At 42.7% G+C, this 27,677-nt stretch overlaps 1 protein-coding gene across 3 annotated transcripts; it reads left to right on the forward strand.

Moving 5' to 3' along the window:
* The first annotated feature begins 7,507 nt into the window (after window positions 1-7,507).
* Window positions 7,508-27,677, forward strand: LOC105929753 (synaptopodin). 3 transcript variants are annotated; one of them, XM_012867688.3, is made up of 4 exons: window positions 7,508-7,567; window positions 12,498-13,502; window positions 22,463-24,528; window positions 26,325-27,677. In XM_012867688.3, exons 2-4 carry the CDS (start codon window positions 13,340-13,342, stop codon window positions 27,624-27,626), a joined length of 3,531 nt encoding a protein of 1,176 aa, XP_012723142.2. In that variant the 5' UTR covers window positions 7,508-7,567; window positions 12,498-13,339; the 3' UTR covers window positions 27,627-27,677. The 3 variants fall into 3 exon arrangements, 2 of the variants coding, with proteins under 2 accessions (XP_012723142.2, XP_035982935.1); XM_036127042.1 differs by lacking the exon at window positions 7,508-7,567 and adding an exon at window positions 7,668-7,679; XR_004927788.1 differs by lacking the exons at window positions 7,508-7,567; window positions 12,498-13,502; window positions 26,325-27,677 and adding an exon at window positions 18,182-18,837 and having other exon boundaries at window positions 22,463-22,550.

Consider the following 27,677-nt stretch of genomic DNA (forward strand, 5'->3'; position numbering starts at 1 on the left):
GAATAAATATTTTTGGACCTTGCATTGAGCGACACAGCTTAAGCCCACGCCGCTGCTCGTGTGGCATTGAGCCACATCAATGTTTCATGTTTGTTTCTCAGTCCGGCTTAATTTTGATTACAATTTGCAGCGCGCCGATCCAAACAAAGAGCGAGCATTCTTGCTGTCTGGCTATCCCACTTTGCAGAAAGGAATGCAAAGCCAAAAAAAAAAAAAAAAAAAAAAAAAAGGCATTAAGATGGAAATTGGCTGAACTAAAGAGAATCATTTGATCCACAAGCTCGGGCCCAAGCTTATTTAAAGGATGAAGTGCTGCTGTGAACTGTTCCCTTTTATTGCACGGCTTCTTTTAACCTGATTGATTGGAAATATGCGACTTCGACAAGAGGAGAAATGAATGCGGAGAAGCGAAGAGGGAGGGAGATTATGGGGGAAATACTTTCAAATGTTCCTACCAATTCTTTAACACCTAATTTGGCAGTAGAGGGAAGAGGGAGTATAAATGCTGCATCGCATTCCAGGGATTTTATGTAATGCGTTGTGCAGATTGCAACCTGGAAAGTTAATCAGAGACCTTTACCTCATGTTGATTACTGCTGCTCTCACTCAGACCTCTGACCCCCCAATATGGATCTGGCTCGAAAATCTAGTTTCACTCAATAGACAACCACTAAACAGAACCCATGCTCAGAATATGGTGGTACATGGAGGCGAAGAATAAAAACGTTGCTTCCTTCTTCCAACCAATAAACACCCTACCCCACCCCCACCCCCCCGCTACATCCGAGGTTTGTTTGTTTTGGCCGCTGCAGCCATGTGAACACTGATGAGCGTGATTCTAAACTGGATAACAGCAGAAATTTATTACATTAAGACCCTACAAATCAAAAGCAGGCCAGCTGGCGGCATAAGGAAACGCTGATTGTGTCCAGAGCAAAAGCCCCCGGGGATTCATTTGCAATCTTTCCTGATTCCCCCATGTCTGAGCCGCATTGTTGCCAGGAAAGTAATAAAGAGGTAAGCAAGGCTGCCGTGTCGCTGACTTACTTGTTTTTCATGCATAAAAAGCTCCGCTGGCACCGTGAGCCTCACCCAGACAGACAGACTCACCCGGCTGAGGGTGGGTTGTGAAAACAATGTTTGTCCAGGATCCATCTGAGGTGCCGAGCCCAGACTGTGGAAGCAACTCAGACCATAAAACTCCAGCGTTCTGGCGTGGGACGTGTATTTTATGCACAGTGCCCTGAAAAGCATTCATCACATCTGGAGACATCTTTTTTTCACGTTGTTCTAAGTAAAAAAGAATCAGCCTAAAGCAAGATGCAGAGCATCCGTGAACATCAATTACAAGTCTTGCCCCAGATTCTCAACCGGATCTAGGACCGGACTTTGACTAGGCCATTCTAACACATGTCTATGAAATGATCTCTACCCTGTACTTTTTTTTACTTTTTGTGGCATCTAACAGATTTTCTGCCTGTCTCCAGACATCCATTTTCCTACCGACTCAACCATGTTTCATCAGTAGTTTCTCCTCTGACATCTGTTTTCCCATGTTTGCTGTGTTCCCCTCATGGTTTACAAACTGCAAATTCTTATGGCTTTTTTTTTTTACCCATAGGTGTCTGAAAAATGCAAGCAAGGGGGAGCAGCAGGTTCTCCATCTTTTAAATGCGGGGGTGCACGCGTATTTTTCGTTACTCTGATCTGGTTCGGTCCAACTAACCGCGTAAAGGTCTCTTGGTCTCAATGCGACCTTTTCTCTCTGACGGGTGACAGCGATGGACAGGGAAGGTAAAACGAACAGAAACACAATCAGCTTTTCATGTTTTGTAGCAGGCACTGCCTCCGTCTCACCCGCCATAAATCCTGTAACCGATCTGCAGCGGTGACATAAAAACAGACAGGTGTTGCTCCTCATCACTCTTAATAACAGCGTCAGAGGAAGTTCAAACTACACCTAGCTGTAAAGTCAGCGAATTGTGTTATTAATCTGCTTATATCCAGCACATAACAACAACAACAAAACAACGCAGGCACAAACACATGCTCTCTGATACTAAAGGAAAATGTCTTAAATCTCCAGCCAGGGTGTTCTGAGTATCTCACTGCTTACATTTTGTGACCTGTTGATATTGGTGATTTACGTTAGGCGTTACCCTTACAAATCAGACAGTGTTGCTTTTTTTTTTTATTTTTTATTTTGAGGACACTAGAGGGGCTAACGATGGAGTGTCTGGCAAAGTGTCGGGGGCTGGTATAAAGCTGTGCCACAGGTGAGACGTTAAACAGTGCTGCGGGAGATGTTCAGGGCTTGAACAAGGTGGGATATTGTTTTACAGCCAACACTTTCTCCATCCTCTCATCCCACGACCTGTTTACTGTCCGGGTCTTCATGATGCTGTTTGCTCGCTAATGTTCTCTAACAAACCTGAGAGGCCAGAGGCAGAACGGCGGTAATAATAGTAATAAGATCAAATTACACACAAGTGGACTCTATGAAGTAGTTGAAAGTGATTAATTTTAAATTTCTTCGTCTTCAAATGTGTTTCCTTTTAATTAAACATCTCACCCACCGCAAAGACGAAGTAATGTCCAGCATCCAATTTAGACGCCCAATGCCATCTGCAAAGTAATTTAAACCATAAAACTCCGAGTGGGACTTTTTTCCCCCATGCAGTATATTTGGGGTTTATATTGGATTTCGGAAAGTTTCAGTCCAAATGAATGTTTTAGCAGGCGCCACTCTGGCACCCAAAATCATTGTAATCCTGCAGGCGCTGCTGCGGACTGATAGCGGAATTAGACTTTTGGAGTTTCAGTCGTGGCTTTTGCAGCGGCATACATCATCAAACCGCACGCAGACACACCCCGGTTGTGCCAGGCCTTCCCTCGCCTCGGCTTCAAACCACGACACCCCTCTGACGTAGCTCATGACGAATGTCTCGTTCCAAGGAAATAAACAGCAGCAGTCCTGAAATGTTTGCGCCTTGACCGAATTGACCCTGCAAATGCGTTGTATCGTTAAAGACTTGTAATCGACACAGTTTGGAGTCGTCCCTCCGGTGCATCGACAGACGAGAGCAGCGCTTCGTGGTTAATTGACGGAGATCGGTCTTGAAAACACTCGCTGGCATGATGAGTTATCGCTCCTTCTTTTGTGTCTGTTTCTGTGTTTATACTATCCCTTTGAACAGGCCCAAGGCTGCATCCCATTAAATCCAGCAGGCTGGTAGGGGAGCAGGGACGGGCCTGTGGATGATTTGAATCAGTCCTGGGCCCGGGCCGTAGCGAATAGCGAATGCTCACCTAAAACCTTTTTTTTTTTGTAGCTGAATCCAACTAGATGGGGGGATACAAACCAGATCATTCAGAAACATTCGGAGACTTTTGGCTTTTCAAGGAGGGGAATGCCCCTTCTTTTGAAGGAATGCGTGCTAACATTTCCTCTCCACTCACTGCACTCCCACACACATGCAGCTGCCCCTCAGACGGTCACGCCAGAAGAGCAGAGGCAAGGACTGGAGAGGGGGGGGGGATAGGGAGAAGAAATACAGAAGCTAATGGCGGCTCTCCCAGCTACATGGGGTCTAACACATGAGAACATGATGAAAGAGGATGGGTGAGAGAGATGCTGTCCTGACATTGAGCCAACAAAAGGAGGGGGAGATTGATAGTGAAAAGGGGAATAAGAAGTCCAAAGTGGAAGTATAATAAAAGGGACAAGAGGAATGAATGTTGTGTGAGAAGAAAATGATAAAAGATTACAGAGTAGGAGAGTCTTAGCAGGAGGAAACAAGTGTCTGAGAAAGGCGGAGAGGCAACAGAGTACTCTAAGTAGCCTTTAAGGGATTTATTGTCTGAGCCGCTTTGGGGGACCATCCATCAGGGGTGGAAGTACATGACAACAAAATCAGAGCCAGCCCAAACTTCTGAATCAGAAAAGATGTCCACAGTCCCAAATGATTTAGGAAGTAGATGTTTTGCTTTCGGTAAACTTTGTGCGACCTGCTCTTTGAAACGGGGAATAAAACCCGCGGATAGAGTGACTCAGTAGATATAAGTTATCTTGTCTGTTGAGGCTGAGGGGAGATTAAGATGCCTGGCAGCTGTTCTGTTGCATTGCAGTCTCCGCTGCCTAGTCCACCAGCCTATAGTGCCCGCAGCAAGTCCTCACCTTCCTCTTTTAAGATGAGCGTGATGCATCCAAGCTACAAATCTATCAATCTAATCATTTAAGCCTCAGAGATATTACACTGAACCAGATGTTACCGACAATTAACTCGGAGAGGTCGTTTGAGTTAGAGATATGGCTTTGTCCAAAGGTTGGATTACAGTCTTAAAATTGTCATTCCTGCAGAAAGGTCAAACGTCATGCGGTGTAATCTATGGAGCCTGAGAGAGGAGCTGCAGACAGATTAATAAAAAGTAGTTTGAGGGGAAAGCGTGCTTTATGGATAGTTTGTGTTTCATAGCAGACTACCGCCAGAGAGGCCTCGGCATTGAGAATCGGGGGAAAATTGAGGGGAGCTAAGCTAACACCTAATCAGGCACATTTCTGCTATTTATACAGAACAACTGAATTTGTACAGGCAAACACATTGACAGACGCTGCTGATTATACATTTTCTGAACGGCGATGACTTCAGGTCTACCGCGGTTGAGATGCTCAGGGAGCACAGGACACCTTGAAGTGCCATGTTTTCCACAGTTACGTAACACGATAAAGACACAAATAGTACACTATAGATAAAAAAAACGTGTCAAGGTTAAGATAAGAAGTTTATTTGTTACAAAACGAGATTGTCAGTATGACAACGAAATTGCGTTGGTTCCATAGACCAAGAAATAAAATGAACAAAGACAAAAAAGATAATTAGCAAAGTGAAATAGGTCGTAGATAAAACAACAATACATTTAGGTTATGAATAAAGTGGTTTAAGAGTCATTAAAGACAGCTATAAATCACCTTTATGGCCAAACTAATTCAGCATGCTTATACCAAGAAACACAAAAAACTGTGTATTTGTCTTTCATCAAGGCTAATGAACAAGAGTTAATGGGTTTCACTGTCCCAAAACATGACACAAAACAAAGCACTGAGCTAAAATTGCACTTTTCTTTTGGTCAGAGTTTGAAAGAATAAGTTATTCAAATTATTCAACATTTTTGTGGTAAAAGTGTTTAGCATAATTTTGCTGTTGCTTATGTATGATGCCAGAACAAATTATACATCTATACATAATAATACACTGGATGTTTGCAAACATCCAGTGTATTACAATGTGGTTGGGCTTGTTTTAGTGGAGCTGGTTGCTTGTTTCTTTCACAAGACCTGGCAATACTGTTTAAAACGTGACTCATGTCACTTTTTGTGTGTTTGGTACACACCACCAAATCCTGTTAACAACACAGAAGATGGAATGAAGTTTCCATGATTTTCTGTAAAATGGAGCGATTCTCCTAAAGTAGATAGCCAGACCACCAGACACTATACTATGCTATACTCAAAGCATACCGCACTACACTACACTACACTACACTACACTACATTACACTATACTATACTATACTATACTATACTATACTATACTATACTATACTATACTATAATTGTACTATACTATTACTATCCAATAACTATACTATACTATATATTGCTATTGCTATACTATACTATACTATACTATACTATACTATACTATACTATACTATACTATACTATACTTTACTATACTATGCTATAATATACTATACTATAATTGTACTATACTATTACTGTCCAATATCTGTACTATATACTGCTATACTATAGTATACTATACTCAAAGCATACTACAATACACTAAACTATACTACACTATACTATAATTTTACTATGCTATTACTATCCAATAACTATACTATATTATAAATTGCTATCACTATACTATACTATACTATACTATACTATACTATACTATTCTATACTATACTATACCTCTACTATATATTGCTATTGCTATTACTATACTATTCTATACTATACCTATACTATATATTGCTATTGCTATTACTATACTATACTGTACTATTGAATCAAACTTCTTTATGTTCATTATGTTATCATAATGACATTTTGGATTCACACAACACACAGACACAAGACTTACTATACCACACTATGCTGAACTGCACTATGCTATACTACACTATACTAAGCTATACTGTACCATGCTGTGCAGAACGGTGCAATACTACACTATACTACACTACACTATACTATACTATACTATACTATACTATACTATACTATACTATACTATACTATACTATACTAAACTATGCAATCCCATGCTCTGCTGAATTGTATTATACAATACTGTGATGTACAATGTCATACAAACTACTATACCGTGCTGTACTGAACTGTATGCTGCACTATACTATACTATAATTACTATACTATGCTAAGCTGTACTGTACTGTATTTCAGTAGTGTCATTTTTACCGTACACAGCTGTTACACCTGAATTTTCCCACTGTGGGATGATAAATACTTATTCTACTCTACTAAATACTCACTCTATATTTTTGCTAAATTACAGCTATTTCACCGCAGTCAAAGGTGAATAATCTGCAAGACCCATGTCTGTCAGGATTGCACCCGCCGGGTGTATTGCCACCCAGCTCATTTATCCAGGACCCCCTGCCTGCTTCTTATTGAAAATGAAATGAATACTTGCTGCTTTCCATGTGAAAAGCTCGTCATGTTTTCAGGGGAGCTCATGTGTAATAAACAGGAGGCACGCTTCTTTGGGTGCACACTGATGCTTTGATGTATGAAGCTGACCTGCTGTGCCGACTGTCCAACTATGCGTGCAGTGTTCATACCTAAAAAAAATAACACATATTCAAAATGTAACTGACATGTCAAAATTACTTAAGCAAATGTGAACGTATATTATTCAGTTCTAGGAAATTGAGAGGCCAAAAGCAGTTTTTGCACATAGCATAAAATTACAAAGATGTGTTGAGCAGGTAACTCAAAGTTAAAGTTACTGGCTTCAAAGCCTTTTTTGTTTGATGTTTCTTGAGAGGAAATGATTCTCTGCAATTTGAGTTCTCTGAACAGATGAAAGCGCTGAATCAATGCATTTTGTGGGTTTAACAGAAAATTGGTCTTTTCTCTAACTTTCCAGACTTCTCTGCCCAGTGTGTATGGCAGGAGCACGGTCAAGAAAGGAAAAGAAACAGGAGGGTGGGGGGGGGGGGGCAGAGTGGGCCCCACTGGCCCCTCACCATCCCTCTGTTGAATATGAAAATATATTATACTATAATGTGTTCAGTATGCAAGCTTGAAGGAAACCATATGAAAAAGTCCCAGACAAAGAGTCTTCTGTGTTCCAGCTGACCCCCCTCCCACCCCTATCTTTCGTCTGCTTCAAGTGAGGGAGAGAGAGCGCAGCATGCAGGGAGAGGGAGAGAGAGAGAGAGGTAAAAGGGGGAGGTGTATGCAGTCATAGGAGCTGAAAAGAGCAGCACACACACCTCGCTGCCTCACACTGCCAGATCCACGGGAGTACAGGTGAGCAGCATGACCAGAGAGCTCTGAATCCAGGAATTTTATCTGCCGCTGTGAAACCGTGACTGCTGCAGACTAAAGTAAACTGCAGCCTGTTTTATTTATCTGTACGGGGGTAAGATGCAATCTTTGCTTGGAGAAGCAGGGGCAGGGGAGGGGGTGATCGGGGGTGTGTGTGTGTGTGTGTTTGTGTGTGTGTGTGGGGGGGGGGGATGCAGTGAACTGGAGAGGAAGAGGAGGGAAACTTTGAAAGTCTTTGTCTGAGTAGATGACAAACATCTGTGGTTGCTGCCTTTGCACTGCAGGCGTGTAGAGAGGGTTGAATGGCTACATTAGCACTCATATTCAAACCTATTGTCCTGGCTGTGCAGAGCCTGCTGTGCAGCTAAGTTATAGACTTAAGCTGCACTGTGTAACTTTAGTGGGTGTATCCAATTAAAGACCTGGCTGGAGACTGCATTTACTTGCCCATATCTGTAATTGCGTCCTGTTAACACTGCAGGTGAGGGTTATTAAGTGCTTTACAGGGAAGCAACAGGGGGTTTGGTTCTGCCATTTGGTATACATATCTATAAACCAATAACACCCCCCTTATTATTGTTGTTTCAAGTTTCTTTAAAAAAAAAAAAAAAAGAACAGGAAAGCTGCTTTGACAAACGTTTGAACGTAATCAATTAAGAATCCCTGCAATAACTTCCTGTTATACTGGTAATGCATGCAGCATTTTGATCTGAAATGCACAAATATCTGACTCCAGTGATGACTATCGGGTTTCAGAGAGTCGACTCAAATTGTTTTAGAAAGCTCCTCCTTCTTGGCACCGATTTATGCACACCTCCTTCAAGTATTTATCTTTCGTCCTTTGAACTTCTCCTTCTGGGATTATAGGAGCAGGTTGACCTGGCACATTAAAACAGACACACCTCTACGAGGTCTTTCGTGGTGTGATTTATGACAGCGCTCTCAGTAATCCCACAGAAAAGTGAACACAAACACAAAGAGGCATCTCCAGGTTCGATCGGCGAGACGGGGCGTTGCGATGCTTTTATCTCGCGTCAGTCATCGGGCCGCACAAGCCGAGGCCCGTTTGCCATCGCAGGGCCCCTGAAAATGTGGAATTATGAGGCAGGAATGCCCATTTTTAGAGCGCTGCCCAAAATCATTTCACAGTGCTTCCAGGGCCCTTGAATGGCCCTTTTGTCTCATCAAGAGGGAGAAGGAGCAAAGGGCCCTGCTAAAACCCTTTAGCATTTACAGCTGAGTGATTTGTGCATGCCAAAGTGTAAAGGATCCAAGCAAAGGGCAAGAAATAACAGACACACAGGGGCTCTGGCCCCCGAGGCGTCCGATCATAAAGACATAAAGCCGGGGCTGCGATGAGCTGCCTAAGTGTAACCCCTGTAATTTATACCGTCACAGTTTTAGGGTCTTACATTTGGCCGGGGATGAAAGCTCACCTGACATCCAGACAGTTCACATACCTTAACACATGTGCACCCACGGCCTTTGATGATGTTCAAGTGCCAACCCTGAAGGGGGGAAAAGATGAGTTATGAGCTGGTCGACATGCTTTCTACAAGCTGTCTGTTGATGAGAATCTGAGACAAATGTACAATAGGAGCATGGCGGGGGGATAAATGAATGATTGCAGCTTCTGCTGCCGCCAGCACAATTTCCTTTGTGTGTCATCCCTGGCTGGTGTCGTCAAATAAATCCATCATGTTTTGGTGACAAACAGGAGCTTTGTGATCACAAGCTGAAGTGGCCTACATGCTGAACTGTTAATTACATAGTTGATTATGAATATGGGGGTAGTAAGTAGCAGAGACAACAAAAGAGGCACAGAAGGGCATTGACAAAATATAGAGGGTGGCAGAATGATTCTTATCCCTTGAAATCTTCACATTTTTTTAAAGTTACAACCACAACTTTAAATGTGTTTCGTTTTGAATTCTACGGGATAGACCAACACAAAATAGTTGAAAACATTAAAGTGGAAGGAAAAGAAATCATGGTTTATGCCTCTGTTGTTACGCATGAAAATCTGAAAAGTGCGGCGTGCCTTCATTGGCCAACATGCCTGTTTCTGGATGTGGAAAACCTTAGAGGCTTGCATTGCAGTTCCAGCAACAACAGCACAGAAATGTGGTTTGACAACAAAGCCGTATCTGAGATGCTGAATGTAACGTTAGTTTTTCAGGCTTATCCACAGATTTAAACATATTCGCTGTTCCTGGTGGAACAAAGGATTCCCATAGCATGATGCTGCCACCGCCATGTTTCACAAAGGCAAGGCTGTTTTAAAGTAGACGTAACAAACATATAAAATAAGAACCATTTACCGTTTTCCTCCCACCTTTGTGTTAGTCTACTCTATCACATAAAACCCCAATAAAACACACAAGCGTTTTTTTGTTACACCATGACAAAATATGATGGAGTTGAAGGAGAAAACTGTTAAGGTACCTGTAAATGGAAGCGAGATGCTGAGGGGTTGGATTCCATCTCAGCCGACCAGGTATGGGGGTTCAGGATGAAAGCTAGAGCGAGTTAAGCATCACCAGATAGTCTGGAGTAAATTTAATCCCCAAAGCTGCGGAGAAATAAGCAGAGACGTTTAAAAAAGCCTGCAGCAGATGCAGATACGAGTGGTCCATATGTCGGTGTTTTGTTTCCTCAAATGGAGTCAAGTGTGCGTCTCGGCTGCTGTCAGTTTGGAGTGTCCTACATCTGTTCTTCGCCTGCCAGTTAATAAACATTTTCGGCGTGGATCAGAGACAGCAATCTGTACGCGTTTGAATCATTCTGGTGGTGCCGTCATGGGACCAGACCTCAACATGTGCTCACCTTTCTTCTCTCTGATTACAGTAAACACACAATTCTGGCTCGACTAAAGACAACTTTTACTGAGGGGAAACGTCATTAAACCTGTAGGACCCTCTGAAAGGCAAAAACAAACGAGATGCAGACTGATCCGAATGTGCTTCACACATCTGGGAGATTCAAAGGGCTATTGTTAGAGCGTCTAAACAATCCCGGCCTTCATTTGGGCTCACTTGTCAGGATCACGCCAGTCGGAGGGACTGTGGACGATTTGAGCTCCCTGGCGGCAGGGAGGTGGGGCCGCGTTGTGTTTGGGATGGCTCCGAGCGGGCCTTGACTCAGCTGCTGCTCCATCGGCTGTCCAAACACGAAGGACGGAAAGCTGCTCACACACCTTCGACGAGAGATGAAAGGCAGGATAGTTGCTGCGTCTGCGAGGAATATCGTAATTACGCGCGTTGCTGTCTGTGACGGCCTCCGACTCCTCTGTGATGCGGCGGTGAGTCACGACCAAAAACAAACCCTCATCAGCTCCAAGGAGAGGCGAGCCAGATCAAGGAAATGGAAGCGTAAACTGCGGTTTATCATTACAATCGCTGCCGGAAGCCTTTATTAACTTTGGCGGAGGAACATTATACTGCTGACTTTATGAAATGCTTGATTGGATCATCTTTGTGTAGTCACTTCATGCTGGTTGGAAAATGTAGAAATTGGCACTTTGTAATGTACCACGAGCCCCGAGGCGGTGCTGATGATACTTTTACAGATTTACAGCAGGCATGAATGAATTGTTACTTTTCATCTTTGGGGATATTAAAGAGCTAATCACATTTCACAGAGTACATCCTCTTTTACCCTTTAGCCTGCAGAAAGCAGCTGAATTTAGGAGTCTTTATCCTTCTATAAAAGCAGAATTAAAGTTCTCACACAAACCAATGGAGCTTTAATAAAATCCACTGCTGTTCACGTGGGATTGAACTCTTTAGCTCCATCCGTCTGTGCAATATGGAGGTAGCAGCGTCATGCTGTTTTTGTGGTTTGTTGGTCCATCACTTACCTTCCAAAAAATAAATTAGAGTTTGTAATTGTTAAACATTAAATGGGAAGCAAGTCAGCATAAAATTGTCAGGACTTTGAAATGATTATGCAACTTTATTAACACCTCATATTAGGACTTTATTAATTACGGTCATTGTAGATTAAATAATATTTACATAAATTATTGGCCACTGAGATGTGCATTTTCACAAAAAAAAAAACAAAAACAAATCAGGAATTGTGAAATTAATTTCACATATTTGCGAGAAAAAACTGGGATGCTTTCTGATCTCGAAAAGTCGTACATTTTCGAGATAATTTCTTTTTCCATGATTAAAAGCATGAATTTGCTATATGAAAACAAGTATATCTCTGACACTGTAAAGTCAGAAATTTTGGATCATCATTTGGATCACTGACCCCCACATAGTGTCGGGTGAACCCACCCCCTAAGGTGGGGGTCCTGACCCCCACCATAGGGACCCCTGGGTTCATTGATGGTGGAGTAATAGTGCGTTCCATTTGTCCTCAGTAGTCAGAACTCTCAACCTCCAGGTGGGAAAATTTTACTCGAACGACCCTTAAAGTCAGTATTACGAGACTGAAAGTCAGTGGAACAGGATGGTACCCGACTACGGCATTCACGAGGGCTGCTACTCGCAGCCCCATTGAGTAAAACCTCATTCTTTGACTGTTTGTAACATTTAGTCAGTCATACAGGCACCACCTTTCATTATTCATCAGACAGGATGTTTCAGCTCTGTATGTCTGCACAAAATACCACGTAGAACAACGTTATTGTCATTATTATTGCTATAACAGCAATGCGAGCGTCCATGTTTTTCCTACTGTCTGACCAGAAGGAAACTGGAAGGCAAAAAGGCAGAGATGACGTAACTGGCGACTCGTTCGTCCCGACCTCCTAGGCAAAAGGAACGCACAGCAAGTGTCCAGAAGTGTCGAGATTGAGTTTTAGGCGCCTGTCCATTTTTTAAATATGTTTATTTGTTTATGGATTGGTTTTACATTTTACATACCTGTTGTTAAACGGTCATGTTTCTCCTTTTTGCAGGGCAGAACCTGAACACTGCTTCAGTAAATCACAGACACCTAGAATCCAAGGAGGGCTGTTTTCTTTAGAGTTTGGATTTACTTTTTTTTTTACATGAGTCAAAACCAAAGAATTCAACCAAAACGGACATTTTGAGGGCTGATGCAATTCGGTACTAATCAAGACTGGAAAAACAAAAACTTTCCCGCTCCAGAAACCGTGTCGGCCTTTGACAGATGAGAAACGAACACAAAGCGGTTCTTGCTAAATACTTTGGATAACTGAAGACAAAACGACCTCTGGACTGACCTTTCCGCAGTGAAACGTTATTTTCTCATGCACCTCGAACGGGAGGAAGTGCCTTATACATAGTTTCCCTTCACATCATCGCAGACTTATGATCTCCGAGATAAAGAGCAGATCCCCTTCTTGCAAGGAAAAGTAATCTGTGGGCGGTGGACTGAGAAGCAACCAAAAAGCCTGTTCTGTCGACCAGAATAGAAGAGGAGAAGAGGAAAGGAAAGACAAAAATCTGGGAAAAGGGGGGGAAACCGGAGAGTTTCATTGCCCTCTGCTCCAGATTTTTTATTTGCTGTTTTTTTTTTCGACTGGACGTTGGAGCTGACCCTCTGGGAGGTCTAATTAGACTGAGATAAACACTACATGAAGGAACAAAGTAAAAGTAAACTCTTGCCAAATTTCAGCTGAATGCTTGGAGAGGCAAAGCAGCTGCAACAGGAGTCATGCCTGGAAGCAGCAACCTGACGTGCTGAAGAGCCTCTTTACGTTCTCAATTTTCAAGGTGTTCAAACATTTCAGCCGGAACAAAGGGCAGAGACAGAAGGATCTGATTGTGGATAGCGATGGAGAGAGAGCATACGCCCATAAGGAGAGGGGTGAGCTGGAGCCCGGGAGGATTGAGAAAACCTATGGAGCCCGGGCAAGAAACGCAGCCATCTGAGACCGACTGCAACGCATCCTGGGAGAAGACGGGATTCAGCACGCAGCGTGCCAGTCGGAAAACAAGTAAGTGGCCGTTTCAAGTTGGCATTTTCTGGTCTTATTTTGGCCGCCGAAGCAAAAGCGAAAAACTTTCGGCGCAGAAATAAACACGGCTGTAGCTTTCCCAGGGATTTGATTGGTGCTTTAAAGCATCGGTGTGGCTTGGACTGACCTGAGAATAAATCTAGCTTAGAATGACTGAGGCTGACAAAAGTGGGAGAAAAAAAAAAAGTCCAGGCTTGTCGGTGCAACCTGACACAGCGAAACGTCTGCTCCTGGGAAAGCAGAAATGGAAATACAATCATAGACGACATGTCTTAATATCCAACCCAGAAGCTGACAATCATGGGACGAGAGATGTGGGAAAAGCTACTGGGGACTGTGCTTTCACATCCGTCTTCCTTTACCTCTCACTAACATACAAACAAACAAGCTCCCCGAAAAATATGTAAGAAGTTGACACACTATGACAACACAATAACCGAGGAAAGCGCGGCAACATAACAAGAAAAATAACTTCCTCTGGGCAGTGACGGCGCTTTTTAGACACGCCACTCAGACTGAGTGGTTGGTTATTGTGCATTATGACAGAAATGTCACTGCTATCAAAAACTGTCCTGTCTAGATCTACATCCTGTGTGCGGCTAACACCCTACCAATCACTCTTTGCCCAGTAATTAGTTTCCTCGAGTCACTGAAAACAACACAGGGAACCTAATAAAAACTCACCTCTTGTCTGTTCAAAGAGTTAACACCCCATAAAGAGTAAAAAGTAAAAATAGGAACAATACAAATGGTAATTGGTTTCCGCCCCTTGGTGCTGGTTTTTGATTCTTCCAACAGTGCCTTGCAAAAGTATTCATACCCACAGAACCTTTCCACACTTTGCCCTATTATAAACTACCCTGTATATTAACCGGGATTTTAGACCAAAACACAGTTTTGCACGGTTGTATAAACGTGAAAGGTAAGTGTTACAGGTGTTTACAAAAAGTCTCACAATTACAAATTTGACAGGGGTGAAGTCTAACTGTGTTCCCCCTGTTACTCTGATACCCATGAATCAAATCTAGTGCAGCCATCTAAGTTCAAAAGTCCGCTAAGTAGTGAGCAGAATCCACGTTTGTGTGATTTAATATCGATGTTAAGGCCTCAGAGGTTCGTTAAACAACATTAGTGAACAAACAATGTCATGAAGACCAGGCAACAGAGTAGACAGGTTAGGTACAAAGATGTGGAGAAGTTAGGCTACAGAACAACATGTTTAGTTTTGCATTTCTCAAGAAGCCCGATCCATCATCTAAAAACTGGGATAAAGTAAGGTAAAACTGCAAAAATGGCCATAATATGGTCGTCTACCTAAACTAATAAGCTGAACAAAAAAAAGCCTCAAGAGGTCCTTGCTTACTCTGGAGGAGCTGCAGAGATCCACCATGGAGGATCTGTCAGTGACTATCCACTCCACAAATCTGGCAGGCGTGAAAAGAAGAAAAGCTACTGTTGAAAGAAAAGCACAGGCGGTGTGCCACAAGTCATGTAGAGGAGACAGCAAACACATCGAAAAAGGTGCAATTTTGAGACCATAATTTCACTTTTTGGCCAATGCATGACAGAAAACTTTTTTCCCCTCAAAAATCCTTACTTTTTGCTTTAACTTTAGAATTTAGACATTTTTAAACTGCACCATTTTGCCTTTGTTTTGTTCTCCTTGTAATTAACTCGGGCACAATAAAACACAATGTTGGCCTGCTTTAGACTGAATGCATCTGAACTAACTTCAGCTTAAAGGCTGTAATGTTCATACTTTGTCTTTTGATTGTCTTTCAAAATCAGAATCAAATGTTCATCGTGTTTGATTTTGTTCTTTTCAGAGAGAAATTCAGACATGGCATGTCAAAATGTAATCAAGACTTCTAATTCATGACCCCTAATAATTGAGTTCTAGACCTCGATGATAGATGATTTTAATTGATTTTAAATGATTTTAATTAATGTTGGTGTAAGCCCCCATAATGAACCATCAATAACTACATGGTCCTCATAACAATAAATACGCGAGAGATCCGCAGCTCACAGAATAACCACTAGTCATGCTTTCCACAAATCTGACCATTATGGAAGAGGGACAAGAAGCCATTGCTGAAAGAGAACCATAAGAAGTCCTGTTCAAAATCTGCCACGAGCCATGTGGGGGACACAGCATGCATGTTGAATAAGTCGCTAGGTCAGATAAAATTATAACTGAACTTTTTTGGCTAACAGGCACAATGTTATTTGTGGAGAAAAACTAACATCATTCATCACCTTGAACAAACTTTACCCATGGTGGTGGCAGCATCATGCTTTGGAGACGCTTTTCCAACACAGGGACAGTTGATGGATATATTGAGTCAAATAGAGGACAACTGTAGAAAAAAAATCAGTTTTAAACCCCAAAAGAATTGAGACTGGGATGGAGTTGACCATCTAGCTGGACAATGACTCTAAACATACAGCCACAGTTACATGGAATGGTTCATTTGTTATAATAAGCCTGTAAAAGTAAAGAGATAAATAAAACTTTGTGGCAAGACTTGAAAATATATCTTCACAGATGTTCTCCACTGCTACTTTGCAATGAAGTAGCAGTTCTCAAATAAATGTAGAAGTTTAATTCCTCTTCAGAATTATGCACTACATTGTTCTTTCTGCATGGAGTTTGCATGTTCTCCCTGTGCATGCGTGGGTTCTCCCCAGGTACTCCAGCTTCCCCACACAGTCCCAAAAACATGACTGTTAGGTTAATTGGTCCCTCTAAATTGCCTCTAGGTGTGTGTGTGCATGATTGTTTGTTTCTGTGACGGACTGGTGTCCTGTCCAGGGTACATCCTGGACAGGACACCACTGGGCCTCCCACCCAACGACCACTGGAGATAGACACCAGCCCCACCGCGACCCTGCACAGAAAACTTAGTCTACTGCACAAACTTCATATAAAATAGACTGACGTTTGTGGTTCAAAGATGTGTAACATTTCAAAAGTTACAAATACCTTTGCAAGGTATGAGGACAGCTGAGAGTTTAGGTCTCACTCAGTCCGGCTGGGATACACGTCTCTCTGTTAATCCCCCTCTTTCCATCCCATTTCTCTCATTACCCACGGGGTCCTGAGCTGTCATCCCGCTCCCCTCCCAGCCGTCAACCCAGAGAAAGATAACATCCGACGGGGTAATCTGACCTTTGATACACAAATCTAGGGTTGGCCCCCTCGACTCGAATTCTGCTGCTGTAAGGGGAAGTCTTCCTGTCTGCTCCACTCAACGCAGGGGATGGTGTGAAAGGACGGCAGGCATGGAGAGGAGATAGAAAAGGGTTTGGAGGTGGAGGTGGGCGATATGCTGCGGACCTCCTTACATCAAGACAGGAAATTCCTGCCCTGCCTTTGCAGGTTGGGGCTTAGGGCGGCAGGAGTTCAAAGAGGGCAGACACTTGGTCTGAGGCAGTGCTTCTCAATTATTTTCTGTCACGCCCCCCCTAGCAAGAAGAAAACTATTCGCGCCCCCCACTCCCCACCGTGACTATCCATCCCTGCATAACATTTTATCCTTATTAACATTAAAGAAAAAAAGAAAGACATATGGTCAAACTTACAAAGAATAACTTTATTAAATCGTGTTTTAAGTCTGCAACAGAAATGATTTTAAGTGCATCAATGCCTAAAATTAAAAATAAATAAATCCTTGTTTAAACTGTAAACATGTTTGACCAACTAATTTCACCATTGCAAAATTTAATCAGATCAATAAATAATATTTAATAATTATAATAACTAATAAACTACAAAAACTAAAAAAAAAAAACTAATATATATTCAGTTCAGCAACATTAACTCAGGAGCACAATATATAAAACACTTGAACCTACAAAACCAAAATGAATTAAACAATTTGTGCTCATTTTTTCTTTCTTTTTTTGATCAAAATGAGGAGGCAGTATCAGCTCCTCTGCTATGGTGTGGGGCTGTTTGCACCGCACAGTTTGGTACGCCACCTTATATGATGCTAACAGCGCTCGGTGGTTAACTGAAGTAGCCTTCACAAAGCGGGATAACTGTTGGCAATATTCAGCACGTTTTCGCTGAAAAAACTCTAGCGGCTTATCGCCGTGATTGGGGTGTAACGTATTTAGGTGACGCGCTAATTTATTTGGCTTCATGCTGTCCGCTGCGAGCATTTTTAGAGACCAAACACAGCGGTCTTTCCTCTTCTCCAACTGTAGTGACCGTGAAGCCAAGCGCTAAATACGCTTCGTCGTATTTCCTCGTCATAGCTTTCGGGTGACTTTCTTTTGTCTCATTATCTTTGTATATCTCCGCTTTCCTTTTCATCCCTGTTAAAAACTTTTTCATGTTGGGGGTTGTTATGTTGAATAACGGAGGCTATAGACAGAACGCTGACGGAGCTTTCTGTTGACTCAACACTGGTAACCAAGGCAAATCTGTAAGTCGTAAAATGTTGCACTGTCGCAAACGTGACAAAAGTAACAATGAGAGCGCCACTGCCCCCTACTGTAGTGGATGCGCAATTACACTTTATACTAGTACGGCCAAAAAAAAAAAAAAAAAAGCCTGTTCCCCAGGGTCACACGCGCCCCCCCAGGTATTGCACCGCGCCCCCCCTAGGGGGCGCGCCCCACTATTTGAGAAGCACTGGTCTGAGGGAACGCTCAGTTAACACACATGGCATAACCCGACTGATGTGGAGGGCAGCAGGGGTCAGGTGCTGGAGCTCTGGAGGCTCACTGGTCTGATCCAAGTAAACATAAGCTGAGGTATCTCTGGGCAACACTTCAAAGATTGCAAAAAAAAAAAAAAGAAAAAAAAAAGGGTCAGAGGCTCCCCTACCATCACAGGACATTGCAGAGATAAGCTGCTCAATACTTACCATTGACAGGACATTTCTCCAAAAGCTGTCAAAACAAAGATGAACCTCTTTGCAAAAAAAACTGCTGCCGAAACATAAACAGCCTTCCAACAAAAGCGACGAGCTTTGCTCTCACAGGCGTCGCCGTTTTATTATTTAGTGAAAAGCACGAGAGAGTAGTATTACACATTTGGAAAAAAATAAAACCAAAGTGAAGGTTGAGTGACAGAAGGTGTAGCCTCCAGCTACAAACCCTCCCTCCTTCTCCCTTCCCCTCCCTCTCTCCCTCTGCCTCGCTGCCTGTCGGTGTCCTGCTGGACTGCAGAGAAAAAGAAATCCGATCTCGTGTCTTGCTCCAGAAAAAGGGGGGGGTGTCAAGCCATCAGACGCAGTTAAAATTGAAAAATCTTGTGGAAGTACTACAAGACGGCGGAGGTCTGGGATTTGACATGAAAAAGGTAAGAGGGGTTAGGCGCGGATGTGGATCTAACAGAGAGGCAAACTCTCAGGGAACTTGTGAGGATGTGCCGTGGTTTGAATTCCAACAGAGGAGCAGTTGTGTCTGATCTGTGAGGAAAGGTAACTTTTCGCTGGTTGTGCGTGAGTTTAAAATCCCTTTCTATAGACTTTACAGGACATTTTTGAGATTCATGGCGTTTAAATGTTGACTAAATTCTGTTGAGTCTGTTGGACATTTAGTTTATTATGTGACCTATATTAGTTTATAGATACAGTTTTTTTTTAATTATCCCTAAGAAAAATGAACAAGATTCAGTTAATATCAGTATACTATACTACACTATACTACACTATACTATATATATATATATATATATATATATATATATATATATATATATATATATATATATATATATATATATATATATATATATATATATATATATATATATATAATAGTGTATAATATATATATAATATATATATAGTATGTGTGTGTGTTTGTGTGTGTGTGTGTGTGTGTGTGTGTGTATTTATGTGTGTATGTATGTTCATGTTGAAATGTTGAATAACTTTGTATTTCAAAAGCATTAAAACACTATTTAAAACTGCATTTACACCATTAAGTCAGAGTAGTTGGAGCTACAATCATCTATCTATCTATCTATCTATCTATCTATCTATCTATCTATCTATCTATCTATCTATCTATCTATCTATCTATCTATCTATCTATCTATCTATCTATCTATCTATCTATCTATCTATCTATCTATCTATCTATCTATCTATCTATCTATCTGTCTATCTATCTGTCTGTCTGTCTGTCTGTCTGTCTGTCTGTCTGTCTGTCTGTCTGTCTAGATGTCTTTATAATGTGAATGACCGATTGATCCTATCTTACTGAATTCAGCCATGCCCTATTTTTTTGTAATCAGAAATACCCATAAATCTTATTTTTTACACATGAATACATATTGGCTGCATTTCTAAAAAAAGTGAACTGGGCTTAAATCAACCACAGAGAGCAGACAGACAGTCTGTAAAATGACTCGCAAAACATCCTTTTTTTTGTGGGTACAATGTGATCAAATGTTTTCTCCTCTACTAGGAAAGGCCACGTGTAGAACCAAATCTTCAGGACAGATTTACGGCTGATGTATTTACTCCTAAATATTGTAGCTGGTGCTAATTTAGGCCATATATTATAGCTGTCAAGGATCTATCAGCTGGTTTGGTGAAGGCTGTGCCAGCTTTCTGAAAAAAGTCCTAAAACTCAGTCAGATTATTATGACATAAAGGAATCATCTACCAGATGTATCTCTATGACAACTGATTCATAACAGCGCTCACTAAAGAGTCTCTCTTTCCAAGAGTATATTTTGAAATAAAAATAAAAACCCAGCAAGACAGAAAAGCCTGTATCAAGTTTTTATTAGTCTCTTTGATGTAGTCACTATGTTTAAAACAGGAACACTTAATTGTATACCGTGTTTATAGACGGCAGTCTCAGAAAATCATTTTTGGTAGCTGTAGATTGTAAAAGTGGTCTATTAAGGGTTTGAGCTCCAGTATTGCACAAATTAGCTGCAGAGAGAAACCAAAGGCATGCTGGAAGTGCAGGCGGGGAGTTTTCTCAGCCGTGGAGGAATGCTCAGGGAGGGACGAGTGCAGATGGCAGAGGAAATAGTTCCACTGCCTAGAAAAGAAAGCTTTTAAGCTCAAACAACAAAGTTTCTGTTTCAACACCGGCAGTTTGAATCTAAACTGTTGAACTTGTACATAAAGGAAGGTTTTCAGCCTCTACTTTTGCCGCAGCAGCAAAACGCTAACCTAGATATTTCCATTAACTTCATCACTCAACAAGCTGTGCCTCTTATTAACATTTTTGTTTCAAATGTGTCTAAGCCTTTGTCCATTAGCTCACCGTCTGGAGCTGCAGACTGCTGAGTCAAATGTCCACAAAGCCCCGTTTTTCTCGCTACATTGGTTAGATTCAAAAGCAAAGCAAACAACAATCTAAACCATGTGGTGTTAAAAGAGTTATGCGGGTTTTAAAGAGAATATTAAAACCCAGACTTCTAAAAAAAATCCACCCATGTTGGCCTTTGCTATTTGTATAAAAAGCCTTTAGCATAGTTTTGCCGTGATGCTTGGTTAGTTGTCTCTGTATAGCAGTGGAGGTCTCAACCGAAGTGCTAACTTTGTAAAGTATAACCATTCTGACTTTTTTCTATTTTAAATACTGCTATTTGATTCTTTTCCAATATTTATTACATAAATATGCTTTACTATTATCATTGTTATTTCGCTTAATTTATGAAGAGGATCTCAAGACCATCCCCTTGTTGTTTGATGACCCCAGCTTTGGGTGCTAACAGGTTAAGGAGGGCAGTTTAATTCTTAATTGCATTTTTACCCAGAAGTTGAAATATTGCAGTTTTCAAGTTTAAATTAATAGAAAGGTCCTGTGTGCGCGGAGTTTCTAGTTGCAAAAAGGCTTCTCACCAACCCAACCTCAAAATCCAATATGTCTGCCTTGCATATACAACTTAGTTAAGGCTATGGACTGAAAAGATTATCTGCACACCTGATCTTCTTTCTCTCATCAGGTTGTTCGCACACACAGCACGGTTAAACATCTCCAATTGGCATGTATATACAGTATTTGAAAGCATAAAATGCAGAGAAAAAAAATACGTTATTAGTTTGTGTTGATAGAAGTAATTAACCTAACCACGGAGAATATCAGTGAGCAAATCCTACTTTTTTTTAAAAATTGGAAGTAGAAACATGGTTATACCTAACCATGTTTCTACTTCCAATTTAAAAAAAAAAGTAGGATTTAGGTTGGATGTCAACCCCCAGATCCGAGTTGCAATTTTAGGGATGAAGTGAATATAGTGTATGTTTGCCACCGGCATCTGCTCCTGGTTTACTCCTGTGCAGTTAAGAAGAAGAAGAGTAAATCTTTATTTGTCATTGCAATTGCACATTCCAATAAAATTTGTCTTCTGCATTTAAACCATCACTTAGTGAGCAGTGGGCAGCTATCACAGCACCCGGGGAACAATCTGTGGCTAAGGGTCTTGCTCAGGGACCCACAGCGGCAGTCTGTGGGGATCAAACGGGGTACTTGCAACCTTCTCACAGTGCAGGCGCGCTGCTCTAACCACTAGGCCACCACCACCCCCCTGGGGTGTCTCAAATGCATTTCTCTATGAAGAAGTAGAAAAAAAATATGTTGCAAATAACAGATTTCTTCACAGTGCCATTAAAGGCAGCCTATATACCACCAGTTGTCCTTGTACAATAGTTTAAGAACCTTGACTGTATAGCCTTGCACTGCTAAGTCTAATACAGATGAACAGTGCCGCAGCTCTAAAGTTTAAAACGTTATGGGAGCTGCACAGATAACTATAGAACAGTGGGAACCAGCACTGTGTGTATATCTTCTATTTACTTTATGTTATTAGGTTAATAACATAGACAAGTTACAATGTGTGCTGAGTGTGAGTACTTTCATTTGCCAAGCAAACGGCCAGCAAAGTTTGGCGGCCTATTATAATGAACATGTGCTAAACATCTCTATACTCTTTCCTGTCTTCTGTGTCTCATTAGATCTGAGTAGGAGTGCCAGTTTGTCAGAGAAAGAGCTGAAGGAGGCACGACTGAAGAGTCACATCATCGCCGCTCAGCTCACCATCCCCTCCAACTCCGGCTCCAGCTCCAGGGGTGTGCAGCTTTTCAACCGGCGCAAGCAGAGAGTGAACGCCTTCACTCTCGAAAGCCGTGGACAAGGGTCAGAGGTGGACAAAACTGAAAATGTGAAAAGCGATTCCTCGTCCGACAAGCAAACCTGGGCAGAGAGGAGCTGTGAGGAAAAGGACAGCGACCTGAACTTGAAGAACAATAAGACACACTTCTTGTCAGCTGTAAGCGGCCCTTCAATTGGTGACATAATGGACGAGCAAAGTAAGAATTTTATCAAAGAAGAAGATATGGAGAACAGTGATATCCAGGAAAGACATTTCCTTCCTGTCAAAGAAGAGCCGGAAGAAGAGGAAGACATAAAGGATAAGATTAATGAGGACAGGGAGGACGATACTGGGCACAACGCTCCTCTGGGAAGTAATAACTCTCATCCAGCTGTGATGGCACATGTTGAAAGGAAGACAGAGACAAATGAGGGCCACGCAGCAGTCGTTCTCACTGAAAAGCTTCCTAATGGCTGTCACGGCACCTCTGGTTCAGAGCGGATCTCTTTACTCTCATCCTCCAAACAGACGGCCACCATCATCAACAGAACAGCCCGACCCTTCTTCTCACCACCAACAGTGCACTCTTCAGAGGTGGTCACTCCTGCTACAGACATCCCACCTCCCCCGTCTTATGCCACTCCTCCTCTACCTTCTTCCATTCAACCGGTCACATTCTCCCCTCCACCACCACCACCACCATCTTATCCGACACCTCCTCTGCCTGCCTTCACAAACCGACCCCCACAGACGTTTTACTCAAGTCCACCTCCAATGTCTCCTGTCATGTCCCCTTCGTGTACTTCACCATCCAACTTTCCTATTACCCAGCACCCACCTGCACCCCACTGTGGCCCTCCGACGGCCCCAAAGCCCTCCACCTTTGTTCCCCAGTCCACTGGAGAAAGGAAGCTGATATCACCAATCAAAACAGGGATACTAGAAGAAGGTGCAGCAAGAAGGGCAAACAAGAAGTCAATGTTTACATTTAAAGAGAAGCCAGTGGTCGCTCCAAACCCCGAGCTGCTGTCTTTGGTGCAAGGAGTGGATGAAAGGAAGAAACATGGACACAGACCTGGCCCTGAACCAGCATCCGAAGAGGAGTTATTGGCTTTGGGAGCAGAAGCCTCCAACTTCCTTGCCAAAGAAGAGGAAAAGACAGAGGGAGCAAAAGTCCCAGAGTGGGCCTCTTGTCTCAAGAACTCAAAGACCCGACCAAGGCTGGACCACCGTCCAGAGCAGACTCTCACAAATGTGTCAGGAAAGGGGGCTGAACTGTTTGCCAAGCGTCAGTCGAGGATGGAGAAATTTGTTGTTGATAACCAGAATCCAGGACAAATTAGGTCTCCCTCTCCCACAATGTCTCTGCCGCCATCCTGGGTTTACCCATCGAACATGCCTGGAAGGGTCAAAGCCATTGCCAAGAACTCTGATGTAAGTGCACAGATTTCACAGAATCTAAAAGCCCAGCAAGTCGTCAAGCAAAAACCGAAACCAAAAGTTGCAGTACCAGAGCCAATTCCAGAGCCACCTACTGCTTTGGAAAACGGTTGCTCCAAGATAGAGATGGACCTCGCGAGACATCGCCCCTATCAGCTCAACTCTTCGCTCTTCGTCTTTAACCCAGTCAAGGACCCAATAAGCACCCTACCAAGAGGAGCACCACAAGCCAAGAACCTATTCAGCAGTCAAAGTCTTTCCAGACAGACTTCTCTACCTAACACCCCACCTTCTCGCTTCAGCAGCATGTCTCCTCAGTTGCCTTTCAGCTCTACAAGCCCGGGGCATACTTCAAATATGGCCTCGCCGCATCCAAGGATGGCTTCTCCAATGTCTCCTGTTTCTCAGGAGAGAGTCTCTTCTCCTCGGTCTGGAGTTCAGGCACCAAAGCCAACGTTTTCTGCCAAGAAGGCAGGAATTACGGCACAGGTGTGGAGACCGACATTGTACCATTTTTAGCTAAGACTGGATTTTTTATAGAAAAGGAACACATGGCTGCAGTGTAAAAACTAATTTAAGTGAAGCTAAAAATCATTGCACTTTGTTTAAACCTTTGACATTTCTTGTGCCTTTTCATGATACCAGCTGATGCAGCTGTTTAAAGGAATTATTGTAACACTCAAATATGCCATGAAACAGTGGATGACTTAACTGAGTTACATAACCACTCATTTAAGTTAAGGATGAAATGGTCTGCGAGGGATAAAATTATCCACGTGAATGCATCCTAATTGATATGTGACTACAGGGTATAATTGCATTTTCCTGAGAAACAAAATCCATTTAGCAGTGATTAAGTTCATAAAATTTGAACTATGCTTTGGTATAATGGATAAAAGTGTGCATTCTCAAAAGCAGCCAGGCACACAGGCACTCTAAATGTCAATTTAAGAAACGTTGTGAAACATGAAAACAATCTCACGCGTTCTCCGCTGGGCACCATCAGGATTCTGCTTCACAAAGGCATTTAACAGATGGTCTGGCATCTGCTTTATGATCTATGATTTGCAACTTAACGCTTTTCCGAGACAAGAAAGTTGTAGCAGGAGGAATCCTTTACGCTTTTATGTCTTTGGGCAATTTATTCAGCTTTCTAGCTTCATTTACCTAAACACATGGCATATACACTTGGATTCTGTGCTACTTTACATCTTCATCAATTTGCATCTGTTGACACTTTTCCAACTTAAAGCAGTAATTCTGTCTTCATTCTGTTCTCTTTGTTTCTGTTTCTTTACAAAAAAAGATATGATTTACTGTTCTTTCCTGCTGTTTCTGGTCACTGTCTCTTGTAACTGATAGTGTTCTCTGCAAAAGTGAGTTTGTTCTTTTCTGATTAAATCTTCATGCTTACACTCTGCAATGACTTCCTTCTGTTTTTTTCCCTTCTCTCCCTCTCATTTCCTGATTCCACTGGCATCTCTTAGCTGTTTAATGTCTCTGCTAAATCGTTCTTGTTTAACTCCTTTGCCGGGAACATCTAAAGTAAAAGTAAACATTATGCCTTCATTAAATATGGAGATAACTTACAGCCAGAGGAAGATCGGCGTTCAAGTTCAGTCCTCTGTCTTAGCAGTTTTCAACTGTTAAAGAATTTAAATTAAAACAAACCTTAAGTTTATTTCTAACAGCACAGCTCTTAAATTTTGGAGTATGACCATGATTTTAAGTGAAGATAAGTTCTAGGATAAGTGATACTTGCACTTTGAATTACAACACAACACCCTCTTGACATATCATCATCCTAGGCAAAGATAGTTAGTTCTTAATTGGCAAGGACACATGATGAAATGCAACCTTTGCTTGGGTTGAGTAACTTCATATCGCTGCAAAGGGTAACTACCTTAGGAGGAACAGATGACGGTAACCTGAGAGAGACACTAAACGCTGGTCCCACCAGTGCTAATGGTCAGACCTACTCAAGAAACACATGTAGAGAGAGCGAATATTTAAAGCTGGTTTGTATGCAGCCGAGGCTCAACATGAACACGTAAATATAAACCTGTCAAAACCTTTTTACTTTTCTGATTACTCAACCTCTCTTGGGGTTGTGTCACCAAAATGGTTGGTTTAAATTGTTGTATTACGATAAATTTTGGGGAAAAAAAGTCACCTAAAAAGAGGATTTTCAAATTAATTGCACATTTTCAGTCTAAAACCTTTTGTTTTACAAATCTTTGTTGTTTCCATGCATTAAAGCTACATTGTGTGTCTTGTTCCAACAGGAATCAAAGGAGTCATCCCCTGCTGAAAGCACTGCTGAAACACCCACAGCAACCAGCACACCCAGCCTAACCCGACATTTCAGCAGCCCGGCTAGCCAGACAACTAGAACATGGATCTCAAGCCCGCAAACAACCCAGTTACCATCCACCATCAGCGGATCGATCCGCTCAGTTGCGTCCCCTATCAGCTCGTCCAGTAACGCCAGGACCCAATCCCCTATGTCCAATCAGAATGGCCAGTTTTCCTCTCTGAGCTCCACTTCCACACCCAGGCCCTTCCACCCAGCCACAGCCACCTCTCCACGCTCTCCGCCTTGGGGTTCAAGGTGTCAGTCCCCGGCTGTCAGCCAGTCGTCTGCCACTACCAACATTCCTTCTTTCAGACCCTCTGAAAACTCTAAAACCCATTATCCTGTTTCTCCTCCTTGGGGTTCAAGATGCCAGTCACCATCTGCGAGCAATAATGACAAGGCCCCCGCCGCTGCGTCTTTCTCCACATCCAGGCCCTCCATCACATCTGTCGCCACCTCTCCAATCTCCCCTCCATGGGGATCAAGGTGCCAATCCCCAGCAGCGAGTCAGAGTACCCAATCTTCCGCCTTTTCCCCTGGTCCTACGTTCAAACTTTCCCAAACTCCTCCATGGGGATCAAGGTGTAAGTCGCCATCCATCAGCCAGAATAATGAATCCTCCGCCGTCTCTGTTTCCTCGTCCAGACCTTTGCAAATATTTGCAGCCACATCGCCTGTCTGCCCTCCATGGGGCTCACGCTCCCAGTCACCTGCACCGTTTCAAAGCAGCTCATCCTTTCATTCCAGTAATCCTCTGCACACAACAGCTGCCACTTCACCTCCTGCTCAACAAAAAGACAGTCGCTGCATGCCCCAGACGGCTAACAACCTAGACTCTAAAGCAAACCATCGGCTCCTCGCAAAGAACATCATAAATGCGGCTAAACGCAAAAATAGCCCCTCCCCTGGTGCACTGAGCGGTCATGGCCTTCCCATTTCACCTCTGGGAAGCACCCAAAACGACTGGAAAAAACCTCCCATCAGCCCCTTCCAGCACACGCCCTTGGGGGCACAGTCTCCCACCTTCACCAGCCCTCCTCCTACCCCAACTCAGAGGGTCCGCTCCCCCGTGAGGCTCTACAACACCCGTTCTCTGACTGACTCGGATGCGTCTGTTGAGTCTGAGGACTCGGCCCTCAGGTCGCCCGGCCTGCACTCCTACAACAGCTGTCCCCGTGGCTGGGGCGGCAGCCTGAGGGTCAAAAGAAGTAGTGTCTCCAATGACCTGTGAGGTTGTCAGCCTACCAGCTAAAACATAATTACAGAATTCAACAAGTTTTTT

Source organism: Fundulus heteroclitus, chromosome 23, assembly GCF_011125445.2.
Source record: "Fundulus heteroclitus isolate FHET01 chromosome 23, MU-UCD_Fhet_4.1, whole genome shotgun sequence".
NCBI lineage: Eukaryota > Metazoa > Chordata > Actinopteri > Cyprinodontiformes > Fundulidae > Fundulus > Fundulus heteroclitus.